This window comes from Mesoplodon mirus, assembly GCF_964341445.2.
Source record: "Mesoplodon mirus genome assembly, chromosome: 14".
In the NCBI taxonomy this organism is placed as follows: domain Eukaryota; kingdom Metazoa; phylum Chordata; class Mammalia; order Artiodactyla; family Ziphiidae; genus Mesoplodon; species Mesoplodon mirus.
In genome coordinates this window covers 64,891,013-64,910,147 of record NC_138990.1, presented here as the reverse complement: position 1 = coordinate 64,910,147, position 19,135 = coordinate 64,891,013, and the positions used below count along the sequence as shown (strand labels likewise).

The 19,135-nt window shown below is 44.3% G+C and overlaps 1 protein-coding gene across 2 annotated transcripts in view; it reads left to right on the top strand.

The window, feature by feature from the left end:
• FSHR (follicle stimulating hormone receptor) overlaps positions 1-18,303 on the top strand; it is a gene marked incomplete at both ends in the record, with an annotated part of 171,315 nt that extends 153,012 nt beyond the window's left edge. For both annotated transcript variants that reach the window (XM_082643243.1, XM_082643242.1), the window contains 4 exons: positions 645-713; positions 825-899; positions 12,396-12,581; positions 17,070-18,303. In XM_082643243.1, coding sequence (XP_082499369.1) covers positions 645-713; positions 825-899; positions 12,396-12,581; positions 17,070-18,303 — 1,564 coding nt within the window. The remainder of the gene's footprint in view (positions 1-644; positions 714-824; positions 900-12,395; positions 12,582-17,069) is intronic.
• Between the last annotated feature and the right edge of the window lie 832 nt (positions 18,304-19,135).

Here is a 19,135-nt window from a genome sequence, read left to right as displayed (position 1 = left end):
ACTCACACAACCTCACCCCGCCACGGCCCACAGTCTCTATCACTGATTTCTCTTCCTTTCTGGCTTAACCCAGAGCCACCTCCACAAACCTCCAATAACCAAGTCCCCGTAGGTCACGGGAGATGTGCAGGTTGTCTGACAGCTTAGATCACTTTTTGATGACAGCCAGGCCTGCTGCTGTGAATGAGCCTGAGTGAGAGGCTTATGGCCATAGAGAAAGGTGATACAATATGTTCTTTCTCCATCTTATAAACACTGGTTCGATAACTGTATGATTTCTGTCCTTCAGGACCAGACAGATCTTTGTCTGTTCTCTCCATGGCATTGTCTCTGCACACAACTGATGTGTGCAAAGACCTTCTGGGATCCAGGCTGCTATGCCTAAGTGTGCCTTCTCAAAATTAAATTTCATTTATTTCTCTGAATAAGTAATACATGCACATAATGCAAACTTCCAATGTTACAAAAAGGTTATACAGTGATAACTCAGTCTCCCTTCCACCCCATCCCCAAGCTTTAAGGGTGGTATTTTATTTATGCCACTGACCTGTGCTGTGTGGCCCTGCCCCAGTGCTTCCAGTTATGAAACCCATGTATTGTTTGCATCCGACAGTATTGGTTTTTTAATGGGTCTTTTATTTCAGATGGCTGAGTAAGAATGGGATTCAAGAAATACACAACTGTGCATTCAATGGAACCCAACTAGATGAGCTGTAAGTAGCCCTGACTATTCTTCCAGGTCATTTAGAGGAAAATGGCTCTTACAACTGTAATGTTGACATGGCTTTGTGTTTGCCTTCTTCTTCCCTCAACTCCATCCCCAGGAATCTAAGTGATAACAATAATTTGGAAGAACTGCCTAATGATGTTTTCCAGGGAGCCTCTGGACCAGTCATTCTGTGAGTAGCTTCCCCCACTTCCGTGTGCAAGAGATCAGCATCTTACGTTAGAAGTCAACTTTCTCCAATTCAGGGAAGCTTATAAGGCAGGGCTGGCAATTAAGATCAAATTTTATTTGTGTCATCTGCAAAGATTTATAGGACAATTTAGGGCTGATCCACATTCTAAATTTCAGTAAAGTAGCAACAGTAACAGCAACAACTAACATTTAATGAGCACTTACCAAGTCCCAGCCAGTGTTTTAAAACCTTAAGATGAACTTTCTAATTTAATCCTTACAATAACCTCTGTGGTAGGAGCTATTAGTCCCATTTTAGAGAAGAAAAAACGGGCTTCCCTGGAGGGGTCAATTCATCCAAGATCACAGAAATTTTAGAGCACAGATTCCACACCAAACTGGTCTAACTCATAGTACACTCTTAACCACTCTGCTATACATCTCTTCCCTGAAAGGGAAAGCACAGTTCTCCTTCCTCACTCTCAATGTCCAGGAGTTTCCCTCAAACCAGTGAGATATACACACACATTTATTTTTGGATCCTCTTTGTCTCAATTCCAGATCTCTTGGGATGTATCCAGGGCCTCACAGCCTTGCATCAGCACCACTCCTCCTATCACTGCTTCCTCATCTCCATTTCTCCCCCCAAGAGTGACTTTCCCCTATTCTCTTCTCATCAGCCCCTGCCCTTCCACAAGGGTCACCCACCTCTTCCCTGACAATCTCAGCCAACAGTGAATGCCTCCTCCTGTGACTCCCATAGTCTTCTTCATGGCTGCAGGGGCCCAAATCTGCAAGAGCTTTTTAAAAATGTGTTTTCCTAGGCTCCAAGCAAGACCCACTACATCTATTGACAAATGTATTGTAGGAATAAGAAAGGAATCTGGAAGGAAGGAGTCAGATGCAAGAAGAAATAGTGAGCAAAGAAATAGATAAACATGTGACTAGATGTAAAGGTTTGCTAGATGATCCTCATATAGCCTGCCTAAGGCCAGTTGGGGCATTTGGGGGCCACTAGCCAGCACCTCTTACTTGGCAGTCAGTATATATATTATCTACATACCATCTATCAACATCACTTCATTTTCACCAAAGAGCTTATCCAGTTGACCCTTGAACAACACAGGTTTGAACTGAGTCCACTTACATGTGGATATTTCTCAATAAATATATACTATCTGTGGTTGGTTGAATCCTCCATGTGGAATCATGGATAAAGAGGACAGGGCTATGAAAATTGGGCATCCGTGGATTTTGGTATCTGCAGTGGGTCCTGGAACCAATCCCCAACAGACACCAAGGGGCAACTGTATTCTCCTTCAGGCTGGAACCCATGCACCTCTGGAATGAGATCCTGTATGGTAGAGCAGAAACTCCATAAGTGGTTATTACTGATGATAAAGGATATGTTGTGACCTTATATGGGACTCTGTCTCTTTGAAGAAGTTCAAAGATTATTCCAGAATGCCTGGTTTCAGATAGGCAATATATACAAACGAAGGGAGTGTCCACATGATTAAAGCACAGATGCCAGAGCAGACTACCTAGGTTTAAAACCAGTTCTTTCACCTCTCTAAACCTCGGTTTCCTCACCTAAAAAATGGCAGAAACAATAATACCTATTTCCTAATACTGTTTGAAACTTAATAATATTATATATGTGTGTGTGTATATATATATTTATATTTATATATTCACTCTTTGATTCACTCACAGATAGATTTTAAGCACCAGCCGTGTGCTATGCACTGTATATAGTGCAAGGAACAAAAGTTTTTCCTCACAGAAAGCTTATATTATTATAAGGGAAAGTCAGACAATAGAACTAAATATGCAACTTAATAATATCAGGTCATGATGTGCCCTGTGAGGCACCAAGTAGGACACGGGTGTAACAAACAGGAAGCGCCAGGAATAGAGTCCCTGCATTCCAATATACAGAGTCTTCAGAACTTGTAATGCTTAGTCAATGTTTCTTATTCTTAGAGTACCTGGGAGGCAGACAGACTTAGAGAAAGTGCTTTTGATGCCTCTGACCAGCAGAATAGCAGTGTGTCAATTTCACTTAGCTAACAGTCCTGAGGGTTTTGAATGTGCCTAAATAGGCACCTCTATCTGTTACATAAGAACATACCTGTGATGGGGTAGGTTTTCATATGTGACCTGTACCAGGTACACTATAAAATCACAGCACCTTAACCACTGTCTGCTACTGAGAACACTCAAGTTGGATGGGATCCCCAACTAGCTCATTACCCAGCTGAGGAAACCAGAGACAGAAATGCGAAGTGACCTGCTATCTATCACACCACTGCCGTTAAGTGGCAGAGCTTAAACCAGAAACTACATCCCGTGTAGTCCCAACATACCATGTCACCAAAAGTACATAAACATGTCCAATCAAGCATCTAAAAGGGCCCCTAAAATTAACTGTGAACTAAAATAGGGAGGAAGATAACTATAAACACCAGACCCCTGAGCCCAAGAACACCAGTAAGTGACACACACACACACACAGCATAGAAGAACGTCCCCTGCAGTTGACAAGCAGGTCCCAGGCTGAGGCACTGTGCAGTGTGTCTGATCAGTGTTCAGTGGAAAACACAGACATGATTCCACAGCCAGCCCTGCCACGAATGCCGGCAAGAAGGGATGCCATCATCACCAGCAGTTCTGCAGGGTCCTCGAGTTACAGGCCCATTTTCCACACTTTTACCACAGAAACAGTGAATACAATTTATAGAAAATCCAAAGGAATTATGAAGCACTTGCTATGACTTAAAAAGGCAGAGAGTGATAATACATTCCTACATCTTTTCATGTCAGTGCATGAGGATATACGTGCAATATCCTGGCCGAAAGCCCAGCCTGTAACTGCTGGTCTCCTTCTCCTCCCCGTAGGGGCAAGAGGGTTGATCAGCTTAACAACAAGCCTCCTTTTGGGGGGCTTTCAGGTTAGTCCGCAGATGTCTTACCAGCCTCTCTGGCTGCTAACCTGGGACTCTAGGGCCTATCCCATCCCCTACTTCTGCAACCTGATGCGCCAACCCCCGCTAAACCCTGGCCTGAGAGCTGCTTGTTTAGTGTGTGCAGAGGACCAGCCCACGCTGGTGCTGTGGGTTCATGGGTTGGAGAAGGAGTGTGTGCAGCCCACTCAGCCCACGGTAGATGCGGCTCAGGTTAGGGCTGTGACCGTGGCTTGGGTCAGATTCCCCTCCCACAAAATCAGACTGTGATGTGGATATTTGCATGCAAAAGGTTTACTGGAGAGTGCTCTTGGAGTCTGTGGGGAGTGCTTGATGGACGCAGAAGCAGGCTAACAGGGAAGTTGAACTACATTGCATTTGCAACAGAAGCTTACACTAATCCTATGGGGAGCTCTGGCCTTAAGATGGCCCTTCAAAATTGACTGAATTAAGGTAAGGGGCCAGGCCTTTTCATCAACAGTCATTGGGTGCAGGCTGGCCCTGAGGAAGAGCCAAGTCTCGGGTGAGTCAGGTGAGGGCAAATCCCAGAGCAGAACTCGGCTATGGGCCACCTACGCTGTGAGTGGTCCTCAGCTGCCCTCAAGCCATGGTTCTAAATTTGACCTTGCATCAGAATCACCTGGCATGCTTGTAAAACCCTAGATGGCTGATCCCCATCCCCAGAATTTTTGATTCAGCAGGTAAGGGGTGGGCCTGAGAACCTGCACCTCTAACAACTTTGCAGGTGAAGCTGACGTTGCTGGTACAGAAAGCACACTGAGAATCACTGCCCTAGAACCAGTGCTGGGAGCGGGGAAGCTTGTCCGGGTCTCCAGAGTATCTCCTCCAAGAGTTAACTGGGGTGAATCTCCCTCCCCAACAGGCTCAGTGTTTTGTCCCTAGTAGATATATGCAAGGGATTCTAAAAGAGTTAAGGGGAGGGCACCCAAACCAAACATAACTCCTTTCCTGAAGGCAAAAATTTTAGTTGAGTGCAAAACAGGGAGCCTCTGAACACCTGAGGGTGCAAGGATGAGATGTTCCACTGCAAAGAGAAATAGATGCAGAGAAAGCTAGGGGCACACAGACAAGCTCCATTGAGTTTCCCAGGAGCAGTCTAGCATCCTGACTTCCCCCTCATGAGTCTTGACCTTGAACATCAGTAGCCATCTGAGTTTTCACCTGATATTCTGAACTCACTCAAGTTTTCTTTTTCTTCCTTCCTTCCTTTCCTTCCTTCTTTCTTTCTTTCTTTTTTTTCTTTTTTTTTTTTAGCAATCAAGCAATTGCTGTTTCCTTGGGAAACCATTTCCTGTGGGGAAAATTTAACGCATTGCCTTTGCAGGCTGGAGCCGGTACAATCATATTCTGATGGTTTATCAAATTGGTTTGGCTATAGCTCAGATTCATTTGATAGTTCGGATTCAAACACTGAGGTATTTGTATAAGAATGATTCTCTTCCATTACCAGTGTACGCACAGTCCTATAGATAAGCAAATTGCCTTTTTATTCCGCCTGGGATCATGCAAGAGAGGTCTTCTAGCCATCTGTCAGTGTAGTATACACCAGAAATGTGCTCTCACTTATGGAAATGATTGACCTGTAACAATATCTTTGCTGGGAAAAGTAGAAATTGTTCAAATCAAATTTGTGGCACTGGCTATAACACACTTTATTAAATGGGGCACAGAGCACAGTTTAACTCTCCTGACTCAGTGTCTTATTACTGACTGCTGTTTCCCTTTCTACTTTGTATCTCAAAATCAAGAATCCTAACAATGTTGAAACAGTTCAGGATTACGAAATCTCTTCAGCCATTGTCTTATGAGTCTCCTGTTGGTACTACGTTTCAGGATTTAAATTCTCAAAACCAGCCAGAATGTAGCATGTGCTGAAATGTTAACCAAAGTGGCACCTTAAAAAGAAAGGCTGTCAGCATGAGACCAGCCTGAAAGACAAGGATTAAAAACACCAGCCCATGATTACCCCTTCCCCTGCTGATATAAATGTCTATGGACTTTTCTTAATCCGTGGAGATACCAGAGAAAACATTTTTCTGCCAGTCCAAAATATGGAAGTCTTATGATAGTTTCCATGTTTGCTCACCCCAGCAAGTATGCAGTAAGCTTGAAGTAAACACTTCTACAAACACTTTTATTTCCCTATCACTCAGGAACTACTTCTGCTAAAGACTTTTGCTTTACCAAACTCTAAGTGACTCTGCATCTCTCTCCTACCAACCACTCCCTCCTTTCAATATCCACCAGCGGAAGCTCGGGATCCCAGGACACTGACAAGATGCCACAGTCCCCCAGAAGCAAAGCCACCTAGTGAAAATGACAGCAGCTCATATATTTTGGAGCTGTGATGAGGAGGAACCCAAAATACAAGCTAACTCCAGAACACTCAGCAGACAGAAAGGCACCAACGCTTCCCGAGCAGGCTTCCCCATCCAACACCTAGTCGCTGGATTGCATGCAGGTCAACCCACACACGCATTAGTCTATTTAGTCTTCAATCTGTGTCTGCTCCTTGTAAACTTTGCACAAGGATGCTCTCTTCCTTGATTCCTTTGATACTCTCAGTCACATATAATTGCCTGCTGCAGAAGCACCGTTTTGCTGAGTCCCCTTTAAATCCAGATTTCCTCTCAATCTGCCTTGCATCTTTCTCCCTTTAGAATTGCTCTTCTGTGAGACTTGCTTCAACGTCTCATTTTTTTTATGATGCTGAGGCATCTCTGTATCCACTGAGTAGATTTCATGAACCCAGCTCTGTGCCAAATATTAATACCATGTAGAACACAAAAGTATCTTAGTAATCCCTGCTCTCAGAGCATCTGAAACCTGGCTGAGGAGACAAAACAAATATACATGAAAAGCTGAATAGTATGAAACAACAGAAGAGATAATACAGGGTACCAGAGTCTCTGTAAGTGCTAGAGGTCAGAGGACATCACAGCTGGCTGGGGTGATCTATCTAGTTCCTTTCCCAATCCTCCATCAGTGCCACTCCCCAGCCTATCTTTGAACAAAGCAACAATTTTCCGGGTGCTTACTATGTGGAAGGCACTGCTGAGAATGCAAGGAGCCCTCTGCCTTCCAGGAGAGAGAAAATGCAAATACAAACAGCTAGTATATAAAGCAAAAGATGGTAAGTGAGAGAGGCAGAAAGTATACAGACTATAGTGCTATTGCACTCTTAATGGCGTTCAAGGAAAAATACATCTACAGCTGTTAAAAATGATGGGGATGATAGAATCTCAGAGATTTCAATGCGAGTCTGTTTGGGTACTCTATTTCTGCATAAAAGCTATCCTTAAACTCAGTGGCTTAAAACAATCATTCCATTTTCCCCACAGTTTTATGTTTTAGAAGTTTGGGTGGCTTGTCTCTGATCCACGTGATGTCAGCTCAGGTGGCTGGGTCCGGGGGGTCTACTCCAAGCTGTACCCTTCACTCATATATCTGGTGCATCTGGGCTTCTTGGTACCTCTCTACAGACACACAGACACAGACACACACAGACACAGACACACACACACACACACACACGGCATCTCATCCTCCAGAACCCTCTGTGCATGGCTTAGACTTTTTCCAGCATGGCACTCTCAGGGCATCAGAGTTCTTTCACTACAGCTTAGGGCTCTATAAGACCAATTTAGAAGCTATCAGTGCTCTGAAGGGCAAAGTCCAGAACTGGTACAGCAACACTTTTATCATACTCTACTATAGGCCAAAGACATCACAGTTCAGCCTGGATTCAAGGGAAGGGCAAACAGACCCTCTATGGGAGAGTATAAAGAATTTACAGTCATCTTTAATCGACTACAGATTCAATGAGAGAATACCATGGCATTGCACAGAATACAAAAATCTGTTTATTTTTGGAAATGTTCAATTACTGTGATTTTTGTATATTTTAAAATCAAGGGGGGAAGGTATAACTAAGAAAAAATAGTCTTCTGTTTTGTATCACTTGATTTTAGAAATATGACAAATGTTGATGGCAGGTAATAAATGATTGCCCTGGTTTAAATTATTCCTGAAGCACTTTGTTTACACCTTCACCTCATTCCTTGGAGGAAGCCTTGAACTGCTTTAGACAAAACAGGCAATCTTTGCTCCCTTCCATATTTGAGGGAAAAAAGAAGACCCCATAGACCAGGCAAAACAAGAACTTGGTCACTGGGACCAGAGTATCAATAGCAGAACTGGTCAGAGGAGCAATTGCCTGAAGAGAGAAACTAGAAAGATATTTTAGGGCAGAGAATAAAGTTGAGAAGCTCTGGAACAATGGAAAGGCTAAGTGGAGAACAAGACAGGACAGCTGGATCTTTCAGCAGCAGAGAGCGAAGACTCACCGCAAGGACAAAGGTTCATGGATCAGACACTTATCTCCAGGGACCTCAGCTCTGAAGAATTAGAATACGTAGGCAAGAACTAAAAAAGAGACCTTGGAACACTGAGAACTTTTACCTCATGGTGATGGCAATGAATGCCGTGAGCAGTAGTTAAATTCCAGATCTATGTGGACGGTAAAGCCAAGTTATTTTGCTGAGGGTTTGCATGTGGGGTGTGAGAGAAAGAGGAGTCAAGGATGACTTCCAAGTTTTTGCAGGAACAACTGGAAAGGCTGTAAGTAGAGCAGGTTTGGGGAGATAGCGGGAGTTCAATTTTTAATATCTAAAGCTTCACCTTCTTATTTGACATCCAAGTAGAGATTATAAGGAGGTAGCTGAAATATGAGTCTGGAGTTTAGGAGAGAAAAGCAGCCTCAAGATAAAAATTGGGAGGGAGGAGGGGACATCAGCATATAAATGGTGTTTAAGTCATAAGACTAGAGGAGTTCACCTACAGGGTAAGTGAAAATGGAGGAAAGAAGGCGAGGCTCTGAGCCCATGGGTCTAAAAGTTGGAGTTCAGGAAGGAACCAGCAAAGAAGAAATGTCCAAAGAGTCAGGAGACAAATATAACTAGATATAAAGAAAGTCACCAAGAAGATGTAAAAATTCTATATTTATATGTACCTAAAAAATTATCCTCAAAAATATGTAAAGCAAAGATTAACAAAACTTGAAGTAGTAGTATACCAATCCAAAATCATAGTCGGAGATTTTAGTGTACTTTTCTCAGGAGTGATAGAACAAGCAAGCGAAAAAATCAGCAAGAACAGTGAAGTATTTGAACAGTAGCATTGACAAATTTGATCTATTTGGCATCTAACAAGGAGGGGAACTAAGTAAAATATACACAGGTTTTACATAAATGGTAATCCTTAACTCTGATCATGTACATTTGTCTAAACATCAAGCAGGGCTTTAGCAGTCCTGAGATTATTGCTACTAGTCCTAGGACTTAAGGGCTCAGTGAGGATGTGGGATCTGGGACGACTCGTAGCTGCTGGATCCTCAGCAGATCTGTTTGATGACAGCTGGAATCACAGAGGAGCTGCTGCCTGAGGTAAAGAAGGGATGGGAAATGCCTAAGTTCACCCTTCCGCCCACCCTCCAGTCCCATTTGCTGAACCCAACTGAAAGCTGATTTGACAAGGTGTTACCTGGGAAATGGAACCCTTGGAGGCCACCTCTCCTGCAATACAGAGCAGAACACAGAAAAGGGCACAGAACGGTTGTGAGAGAAGTGAGGCAAGACCAGCACATCATGTCCAGTGCTTTGTACTTCATTGGAAGTGTAATGGGGAACAATTGACTAGTTATAAGCAGGAAGTCACAAGTAATTGGCATTTTTAAAATATCACCCAATCTGCAGTGTAAAGATTGCATTAGAGAGAGAGCTAGATGGCCACGATGATTAACTTTATGTGTCAAGTTGACTGGGCCATGGGATGCCCAGATAGCTGGTAAAATATTATTTCTGAGGGTGCCTATGAGAGTGTTTTCAGAAGAGATTAGCATTGGAATCAATAGACTGAGTAAAGAAGATTCATCCTCCCCGTGTGGGTGGGCATCATCTAACCAGCTGAGGGCCCTAATAGAACAAAAAGGCAGAGGAAGGGCAAATGTGCTTCTTTTCTTCCAGAGCTGGAACATCCATCTTCTCCTGGCCTTGTGCATCAGGGGTCTTGGTTCTTGGGCCTTCAGACCCTGAGACTTAAACCAGTGGCTGTCCTGGTCCTCAGGCCTTTGTCTCTGACTGAATTATACCACAAACTTTCCTGGTTCTCCAGCTTGTAGATGGCATATCATGAGACTTCTCGACCTCCAAAATCACATGAGCCAAATTCCATAATAAATCTCCTCTTATATATCTCTATATATCCTAGTGGTTCTATATCTCTGAAGAACCTTAATACAATGATCATGAGAAGAACAGCTATGAGACTGTTGCCTTTCTCTCTAGGCAGAGATTATGGTAACTTAGACTAAAGCTGTGCCAAAAAAAAGCGGATCGATTTGAAACAAATGTAAAAGTTAGGCTTGTGAGAAGAAGAAAACTGAGTCCGAGGGAAGGAGGGGGAGGGGTGAAGGATGACTCCCAGGCTTCTATCCTGAACGACAGGGGGAGATGGAGGAATCATTTGCTAAGAAAAGCAAAAGGACGAACATATTTACAAGGAAGATGGTAAATTCAGTTTTGATATTTGCAAGTTATCAAAAGAGTGGGATCTGATGGACAATGGATTATCTGGGCTTGGAGTTCAGAAGTAGTATCTGAACTGGGATATACATTGGGAAGCCATCAGCATATACCTGGTATCTGAAACCAAGGAAGTGGGTGAGATCACCTGGGAAGATTATGTACAGTCAGAAAGGGGCCTGAGTTTAGAGGAACGCCAGTAGATAAAGGAAAAAGAAAAAATCAGAAATAAGTCAAAGTAGATGTCAGAAGAAACTGAAAAGAATGTGATGCCAAGAAAAAGACTGTCTCAGGAGGGAGAAGTGTTTTACGGGTGAAATGTAATTGAGAAATCAAGAAGGTTAGAACTAAGAGCAACTTCCAATGAAGAACTAAGGTTAGAACTTCTAATGAAGTACAAAGTGCTGGATATGATGTGCTGGTCATCATAGTTACCTTAGTGTGTATTGTTTCCCTAGGGACTGGGAAGAAACTGAGTTGGAATGGGAAATGATGAATGGTGACATCAAGTAGGGACAACTAGTATAAGAAGTTTGATTGGGAAAGGGAAGTGACAATAGGGCAGCAGCTACAAGTAGGCTTCATTGAACAACAGGAAGCATTATAAACTTTTGAGCAAGAGAATGAATGACACAATGAAAACAAGGCTTTGAGAAAGTAATTTTTACCAGACTGGGAGAACACATGGGGTACCAGATACATATTCACACCCCCAAGTTTCATTGCTCCTAGCACCCAGTGCTTTGACTTACAGGAAATGCAGACATTAGAAGATTCTCCTTCACCAAGTATACCCAGGGATGCTTGAAATGAATCCATCCTGGTCATCACTTGCTACCACTCCCATCAGAAGTACTCATTTACGGCCAACCTTCTGGCCCCAACAGGTCTAAGCTGATGCCATTTAAATCTCTTCACTCCCACCCCACTGGTCAGGTTGTGTTGAGGGTTTCAGCTGCCAACAGTGCAGCCAGAAAATGGTCCATGTTACTGGTGTTGCTGCCAGAAAGGATGGGATTCTGGAACCCTCCAGTGACAGGGACCTGGTTAAAATGACCATTTACACTGGTTTCCATATAGACCTCCTGTTTCACCAAGGCAGAGACTCTCTGACAAAGCAAGAACAACTGTGTGTGTGTGCGTGTGTGCGTGTGTGCGTGTGTGTGTGAGTGAGATGTTTTCTGATAACAGCTGCCAGTCATCAAGTGCTGTCTGTTGGTCAGGAAGTTCTCTATGTACTTTAGCTCATTTAATTCTCACAACAACCCTCTGAGGTAGGTATGATTATTATTCCTGTTTTATAGCCGAGGAAACTGACACATGGAGAAGTGAGATAACTTGACCGAGGTCACCAGTCTAATAGATAGAGGGGCAGGGTACACGAGCAGGCAAGTCTGGCTGTGGATACCATGCTCACCACCACCACTCTCTATTGCCACTTTGACTTTGTGCTGAGGGTACCTCTGTTGCCCACCAGATACCTTTTCCCCTTATGGTGTGTTCTCTTTGCATCCTTTTCTGAAATATGGCCACAGAGACCACCACAGCTCACTGGATATATTTTTACATCTAGTTTTATGGTGAGGAGGAAATGATCTCACTTCCTCGGTCCTATGGAAATTCGTGGGTATCCATTCTATAGATAGACTGTGGAAGGGGAAAGAGATACATTTAAGCCCCAGATCAGCCAGGATGCAAGTACATCCAGGATACAGAGTGGCATGTTATCTATGTCCTCCTACCACAAATATAGGGGCCAAATGTCCCTTTAGCCAAATACTGATCTGACCAAGGTGTGCTGGATGAATTGGAGTCTCCCTCCTCACCCATGTAAAAATATCACTACTGTGGCTGCTATGTTGACGGCTAACAGAGCAGAAAATGTTAGGCCCATAGTAATCAGGTTATGTTTACCTTTTCTCCTTACAGAGATATTTCAAGAACCAGGATCCATTCCCTGCCTAGCTATGGCTTAGGAAATCTTAAGAAGCTGCGGGCCAAGTCAACTTACAACTTAAAAAAGCTCCCCAGTCTGGAAGCTTTTGTCACACTCGTGGAGGCCAGCCTCACCTACCCCAGCCACTGCTGCATCTTTGCCAACTGGAGGCGGCAGATGTGAGTCTTCTCGTGTCCGCCCCTGAGCCCTACTTGGGCATTTCTCCAATGCAGACCTTGGTCCACAACTTCTACACCTGTGTGGCATGAAGAGGATCCCCTGGCAGAGGCATCCACGATGAAATCCCTTAGGCAGGGCTTCCCTGGTGGCGCAGTGGTTGAGAGTCTGCCTGCCAATGCGGGGGACACGGGTTCGTGCCCCGGTCTGGGAAGATCCCACATACCACGGAGTGGCTGGGCCCGTGAGCCATGGCCGCTGGGCCTGCGCGTCCGGAGCCTGTGCTCCGCAATGGGAGAGGCCACAACAGTGAGAGGCCTGTGTACCGCAAAAAAAGGAAAAAAGAAAAAAAAAAGAAATCCCTTAGGCATAGTCTAGATCAAAGCTTTAGTGTTCTCTGTGAAAATGGGCTCACACAGGAGAGGGCTACCCACATGGTAGGCTACCAACCAAATATTAAATGAGCTAACAGGAAAAACACCAAGCAAGCCTGACTCGCAGCTGATGCTTAATAAATATTTGTTCCCTTTTCCCTTTGTCCCGACATGGATTTATCCTTCAAGTTCCAAACTCTGCACCCCATAAGTGTGCCAGGGACCATCAAAGTCAGCTTTGGAAGGGAGAAGCATAAATGCCATAGCAAAGACTGATGCACACACCCGCAACACATCCCAGCAACTTGAAACCTACCTAACCCATCTTTGGAGCTTAGCACCTCAGAGGGAGGACTAAGATTGTGACATCTGTTCACTTTGGCTTTCCAGGCTTCTCAGGTTCCAGGAGCCCCAAAGTACAGAGGGTAATCCAAACAAAACCAAGTCCTAGTGGGTAACTGGTTAAAAAGTTGAGGTTCTGGAGAGAGTGGAGAGGGAGTACTTTAGAGATTACATGTCCAGGTATTTAAAGGATCCACTGGAGATATAGTTTATGGGCTATCACAAGTTCTCAAAGCTTTCTGCCTCTCCTAAACTCACTGATAAAATTCATACCACACAGTGGCACTCAATCAGATGACGCCTCATTCCCACACTTGTACAGTAGCCCAGCACGAACACAGCTTCTGGGACGCTCTTTCACCACTTAATGCAGTCTCTATTACTCAACCTTAACATGCAGACATGTCCCCTACTCTAAAGCAAAGTGAAACAACCAAACAGTACACACCCTAAGTTAACTAGCAGTCCACACTCAGACCCATTTAAAGGATCTGCAGAAAAGGGGCCGCTCTTCAGAATTAGCATGCATCATTGGGGAACTCTCCAGAATCAGACACTCCTCACAGATTAGCTCAAGGGCCAGGGGATTTCTTCCTAATGACTAGAATTCTTAAGGGCTTGGGCTAAGGCAGCAAGGCCTGCCTCTTTTATATTCCAGGAAGAGATATTCCAGCCAGGGCAAGAAAGATACCCATTTCACTGCCCAAACCCTGGAACTAAATACCCCCCAGGAGAAATCTCAGAGGACGTTAAGATCACTGAAGGAGCTGTACATCATGTGCTGTCTGCCTCAGCGCCCACACACCAGAGAAATATATCCTCTTCCTCTGTTGCTGAGACTCCCCTTGATAGTGTAGATGGGGCCTCAGGGCTCTCCCGACTAGAAATCTCCGCGTCTGCCTTACATTGTACCATGACTTGAAGGCTTCCCTGATCCCTCCAGACCACCGGGCTCTCACCCTTTCTAGGTCCCTATTGTAACTTACATCAGGGCTTGTCAGGTGCGGCAAAGGAGAGGCCCATGCCTCTTCTAGGAAGACGTGCCAAAACGAGGTAACAAAAATAGCAATGGTTTTTAGTCTTTAACAAATTCACAAACCCAAAACAATATGGCTCTGCTATTCAGAAGATAACTATAGGTGTGGTTAGGTAATGAAATTTGAGTTTAAAGTTGTGTGATGAAATCGTTCTTCCAATCCCCATTTGGAAATAATGCCTGAAGTGTAAATGTTAGGCCCTTGTGACTGTGACATTTTGGCCAATGGACCTCATGGACTTTCATGGAAAGACCTTATTAACCATGCCCCTCATCTGTTGTTTAACCAGTTATGTCCATACTCAGCTTGCATTGATATTTTGCCCTAGTTTTATTATTTATTGTATTTAGGCCTTTTCTTTCCGGCTAGATTTTAAACTGATGCACTGTGGCATATTCATTAAGTACTCACATAGGGCCTAGACCTCAACATGAACTCAGTAAGTAACCCCATCCTCTCTCTTCATATGGCTGATACTTGTCAAGTACTCACTGCCAGGCACTGTAATACTTTGCAGCTTTATCTCATTTAATTTTCACAAAGGTAAAGACACCATTTTTATTCCCTTCTCACAAAGGGAGAAACTGAGGCTCAGAGACAGTAAATAACTTGACAAACACCAAACAAACTCAGATCCAAACTCTCTGGTCTGTCCGTCTGTCTCCAAAGCTCAGGCTCTTGGCCACTTTGCCATGCATTTCCCAAGTATCTGTTCATTGATTTATTGGGATCCAGGAGTACTACTTTTTAACCTCACCCCAAACTGAATTCCCAACTCTTTATAATACTTAGGGTTTGCCGAGGTACTGCAGAGGCATGATTTTATTTCCCCTGCTTCCATTTTTCTTTCTATTCTTCTCTAAGAGACATACATTGTTTACCTTTCCCCCACTCATGTCATTGGGTCACTTCTGTTTCAGGAAAGGGAAGCATCTATATTTAAAATATGTTCGTAGCAGTATCAAAAATAAGCATCTTCACCGAAGCCAACATAAGCCCCGGGAAGCAAAGGCTGTGTCTGTCTAGATGGTTAGTCAGATCTGTTTCAGTGAACCGAATCACAGTCTGTTGGCACCAGGTTACTTACTTCTTGTTCCTAGAACTGGGCTGCCACTAATCCAATGACAGGGTTTAGGAATTGGGAGTTAGAATAAGAAACAAAGTGATTCTCTTGTCCCCTTTTTGCCCATCTCTGAACTTGCCTCACCTTTCTTGTAAGATCTCTGACTAAACCAAAAGATTTTCTGCACATTTTCAATTACACATATGTTAACTGTTTAACCTCCTTAGCGTAAACTGTGACTGATGTGAGAAGCCCTATCAGTCTCTAAAACAACAAATGACACATTATCCAGGAAAGAAAAAAGGAGTCCCTTGATCCAAGGGAAAATGACTTTCTGGCAATTCAGTTCACTTTCTGGAGGGGAGAGAAAGGAGAGGGTTCTCACTAACAGCCCCTTCTCCTAGAGGCTGATGTGGAAAAGTTCATTCCGGGTCTGCTGGCACACTTGGCCAGCCCTCATTTAGTACCTAATGGAATCTTTACCTCCTCCACGCCCCAGTCACTCTCTCCGTCTTACTGGGGAGGGGGGTCTTTGAAGAGTTTTAACACTCACCTCCCCACTCACTTAAGAGATTATGTTAAGGCCCGAGAGAAATGCAGTCACTTACCATTGCTGTGAGCTTGCCCCTCAGGGAGGGAGGAAGGGAATGTGTGTGTGTGTGTGTGTGTGTGTGTGTGTGTGTGTGTGTACACACATGCATTTCCATCCAAAAGAAGACCCAATGTGAAACATTCCCATTCCTTAAGCTTTTTCTTCAAAACAGAACTATTACCCTCTGGCTCTACAGGCACTATCCACTTGTCTGGATAGAATATTTATCATCTGGCTTTCATTCAAATCCCTTCTGGAAGTGCCTCTCTTCTGTTGATGAGGCCTCTTGTACACTGGGGTTTAAAGGGAAAGCTAAGACAGAAATGTGAGCCCGAGAAGAGCCAGCTCCTCAGGGAATGAGTTACAGTCTTGGAATAAATTAGCCCCCCTTGCACCTGCATTTGCCCTTTTGGGCACTCACTAGCGAACTACTTAATGTGAGAGAGCCAGGATTACCTTGCAGACAAATACATGCCTGAGGCTTGTTGAGTGAAATAATAAAGAATAGACCCCTCAGTAACATTTCAGGCAAATTAGCAGACCTCCTGGTAGCCTGAGTACCAAAGAGCCAGGGACAGGGCTGGCTGGGAACCAACTACAGGCTCTGATCTTCTAATTTATGTAGATAAAATAAACTCTTATTTGAGTCAGAGGACAGTCCAGATCTTCCAGGACTGGAGTTTAGAGTAGAGGAAAGGGGGTATACCCTACTCAGGCATATGAAGAGAGGGCTGAATGGAGATGGGGAAGGGTGAGGGTAGAGTTGATATTAGGTCTGTAAATTATTTGCACTTAACAGCAAAGCTGAGCTAGTCCCAGGCGCCTTCCTCCCCACATTCAGGTTGTGGCCAGATGGTTTCCCCGGTGGGCCATCCAACTCTAGGAATATATGCACGAGTTGTTCTGTTCATTTACAGTAAGCAGCATTAACCCTTGAGTTTAGCCTCAAGGGCAGACAAACTGTTAGAAGAAAAAACAAACTCTCAGGAAGAAACCCCACTCTCTACCCCGTGTAAAGACAGTGATATATTTGCCATTCTGGATCCAACATACTGATTCCATTCCTTTTTGTATTTTTCTAGCTCTGACCTTCATCCAATTTGCAACAAATCTATTTTAAGGCAAGAAGTTGATGATATGACTCAGGCTAGGGGTCAGAGAGTCTCTTTGGCAGAAGACGATGAGTCCAGCTATGCCAAAGGATTTGACATGATGTACAGTGAATTTGACTATGACTTATGCAATGAAGTGGTTGACGTGACTTGCTCCCCCGAGCCAGATGCATTCAATCCATGTGAAGATATCATGGGGTATGACATTCTCAGAGTCTTGATATGGTTCATTAGCATCCTGGCCATCACTGGGAACATCCTGGTGCTCACAATCCTGATCACCAGCCAATACAAACTCACGGTCCCCCGGTTCCTCATGTGCAATTTGGCCTTTGCCGACCTCTGCATTGGAATCTACCTGCTGCTCATAGCATCAGTTGATATCCACACCAAAAGCCAGTACCACAACTACGCCATTGATTGGCAAACTGGAGCAGGCTGTGATGCTGCCGGCTTTTTCACTGTCTTTGCCAGTGAGCTCTCAGTCTACACTCTGACAGCCATCACGCTGGAAAGGTGGCACACCATCACCCACGCCATGCAGCTGGAACGCAAAGTACAGCTCCGCCATGCTACCAGCGTCATGCTGGTGGGCTGGATCTTTGCTTTTGCAGTTGCCCTCATTCCCATCTTTGGCATCAGCAGCTACATGAAGGTGAGCATCTGCCTGCCTATGGATATTGACAGCCCCTTGTCACAGCTGTACGTTATGTCCCTCCTTGTGCTCAACGTCCTGGCCTTTGTGGTCATCTGTGGCTGCTACGCTCACGTCTACCTCACGGTGCGAAACCCCAGCATTATGTCCTCCTCTAGTGACACCAAGATTGCCAAGCGCATGGCCGTGCTCATCTTCACTGACTTCCTCTGCATGGCGCCCATCTCCTTCTTCGCCATCTCTGCCTCCCTCAAGATGCCCCTCATCACTGTGTCCAAGTCAAAGATCCTCCTGGTCCTGTTCTACCCCATCAACTCCTGTGCCAACCCCTTCCTCTATGCTATCTTCACCAAGAATTTCCGCAGGGATTTCTTCATTCTGCTGAGCAAGTTTGCCTGCTATGAAATGCACGCCCAGACCTATAGGACAGAAACCTCATCCACTGCCCACAACTTTCATCCAAGGAATGGCCACTGCCCTCCAGTTCCCAGGGTTACCAATGGTTCCAATTACACACTTGTCCCCCTAAGCCATTTAGCCCAGAACTAAAACACACTGTGCAAATGTTTCTGAGTGCTGAATGACTATTAAGACTTGCCTTTGAAGAATATGCCGTGGCATAGCTGACAGAGCGCTTCTACGTACTTCATCTAATTTAATCTTCCTGGCACATCCATAAGGTAAGGTAGTCAGAAACTATTAACTCCATGTGATTCATTAGGAAGCTGAAGTATTCATAACAACATTAATAATTAAAATAATGAAATGCTACATCACATTTGTTTTATCCTTTATAAATGTTCAAAGTGCTTTTGTTCAGGTCATCTCAGCCAAACCCTATAAAAGTCCTATTAAACAGGCAGAACAGGAATTATTCTTGGAGTTTTACAGATGAGAAAAACAAGACTCAAAGGGTTAAGTGACTTGTTCAAAATTGCTTGGCTTACAAGAGGCAGAGCTAAAATTAAGTGTTCTGACTCCCAGGGAACTTCCAAGAGAGGCAGCATAATATTCACTCATTCATTCATTCATTCACTCAATGAATATCTATTGAGCACCAATGGGATGGCTTTGTAATGTGTCAACTTGAGTAGGCTGAACTACACTTGCCAGAATTCCCTTTCTTATATGCTTCCCATGTGGGCCACAGGGATGATTCTCAGGAAAATAGGAGGGTGGAAGGGAAACTGCAGCCATTTTCTCACTCACACTTTGTTGCTCATCTGCTGGTTCAGCTCACTGCTGTGATGCAACAGCTGGGCCTGCAATGGCTCCACCATCCCCTGAAATCTTCTCCAGGTTCTCTGCCTCCTAAGCCAAGTATATGTGTTTAGCTCCATGATGAAGAACCCCAACTTCTGCAGAACACTTTTATCACCAA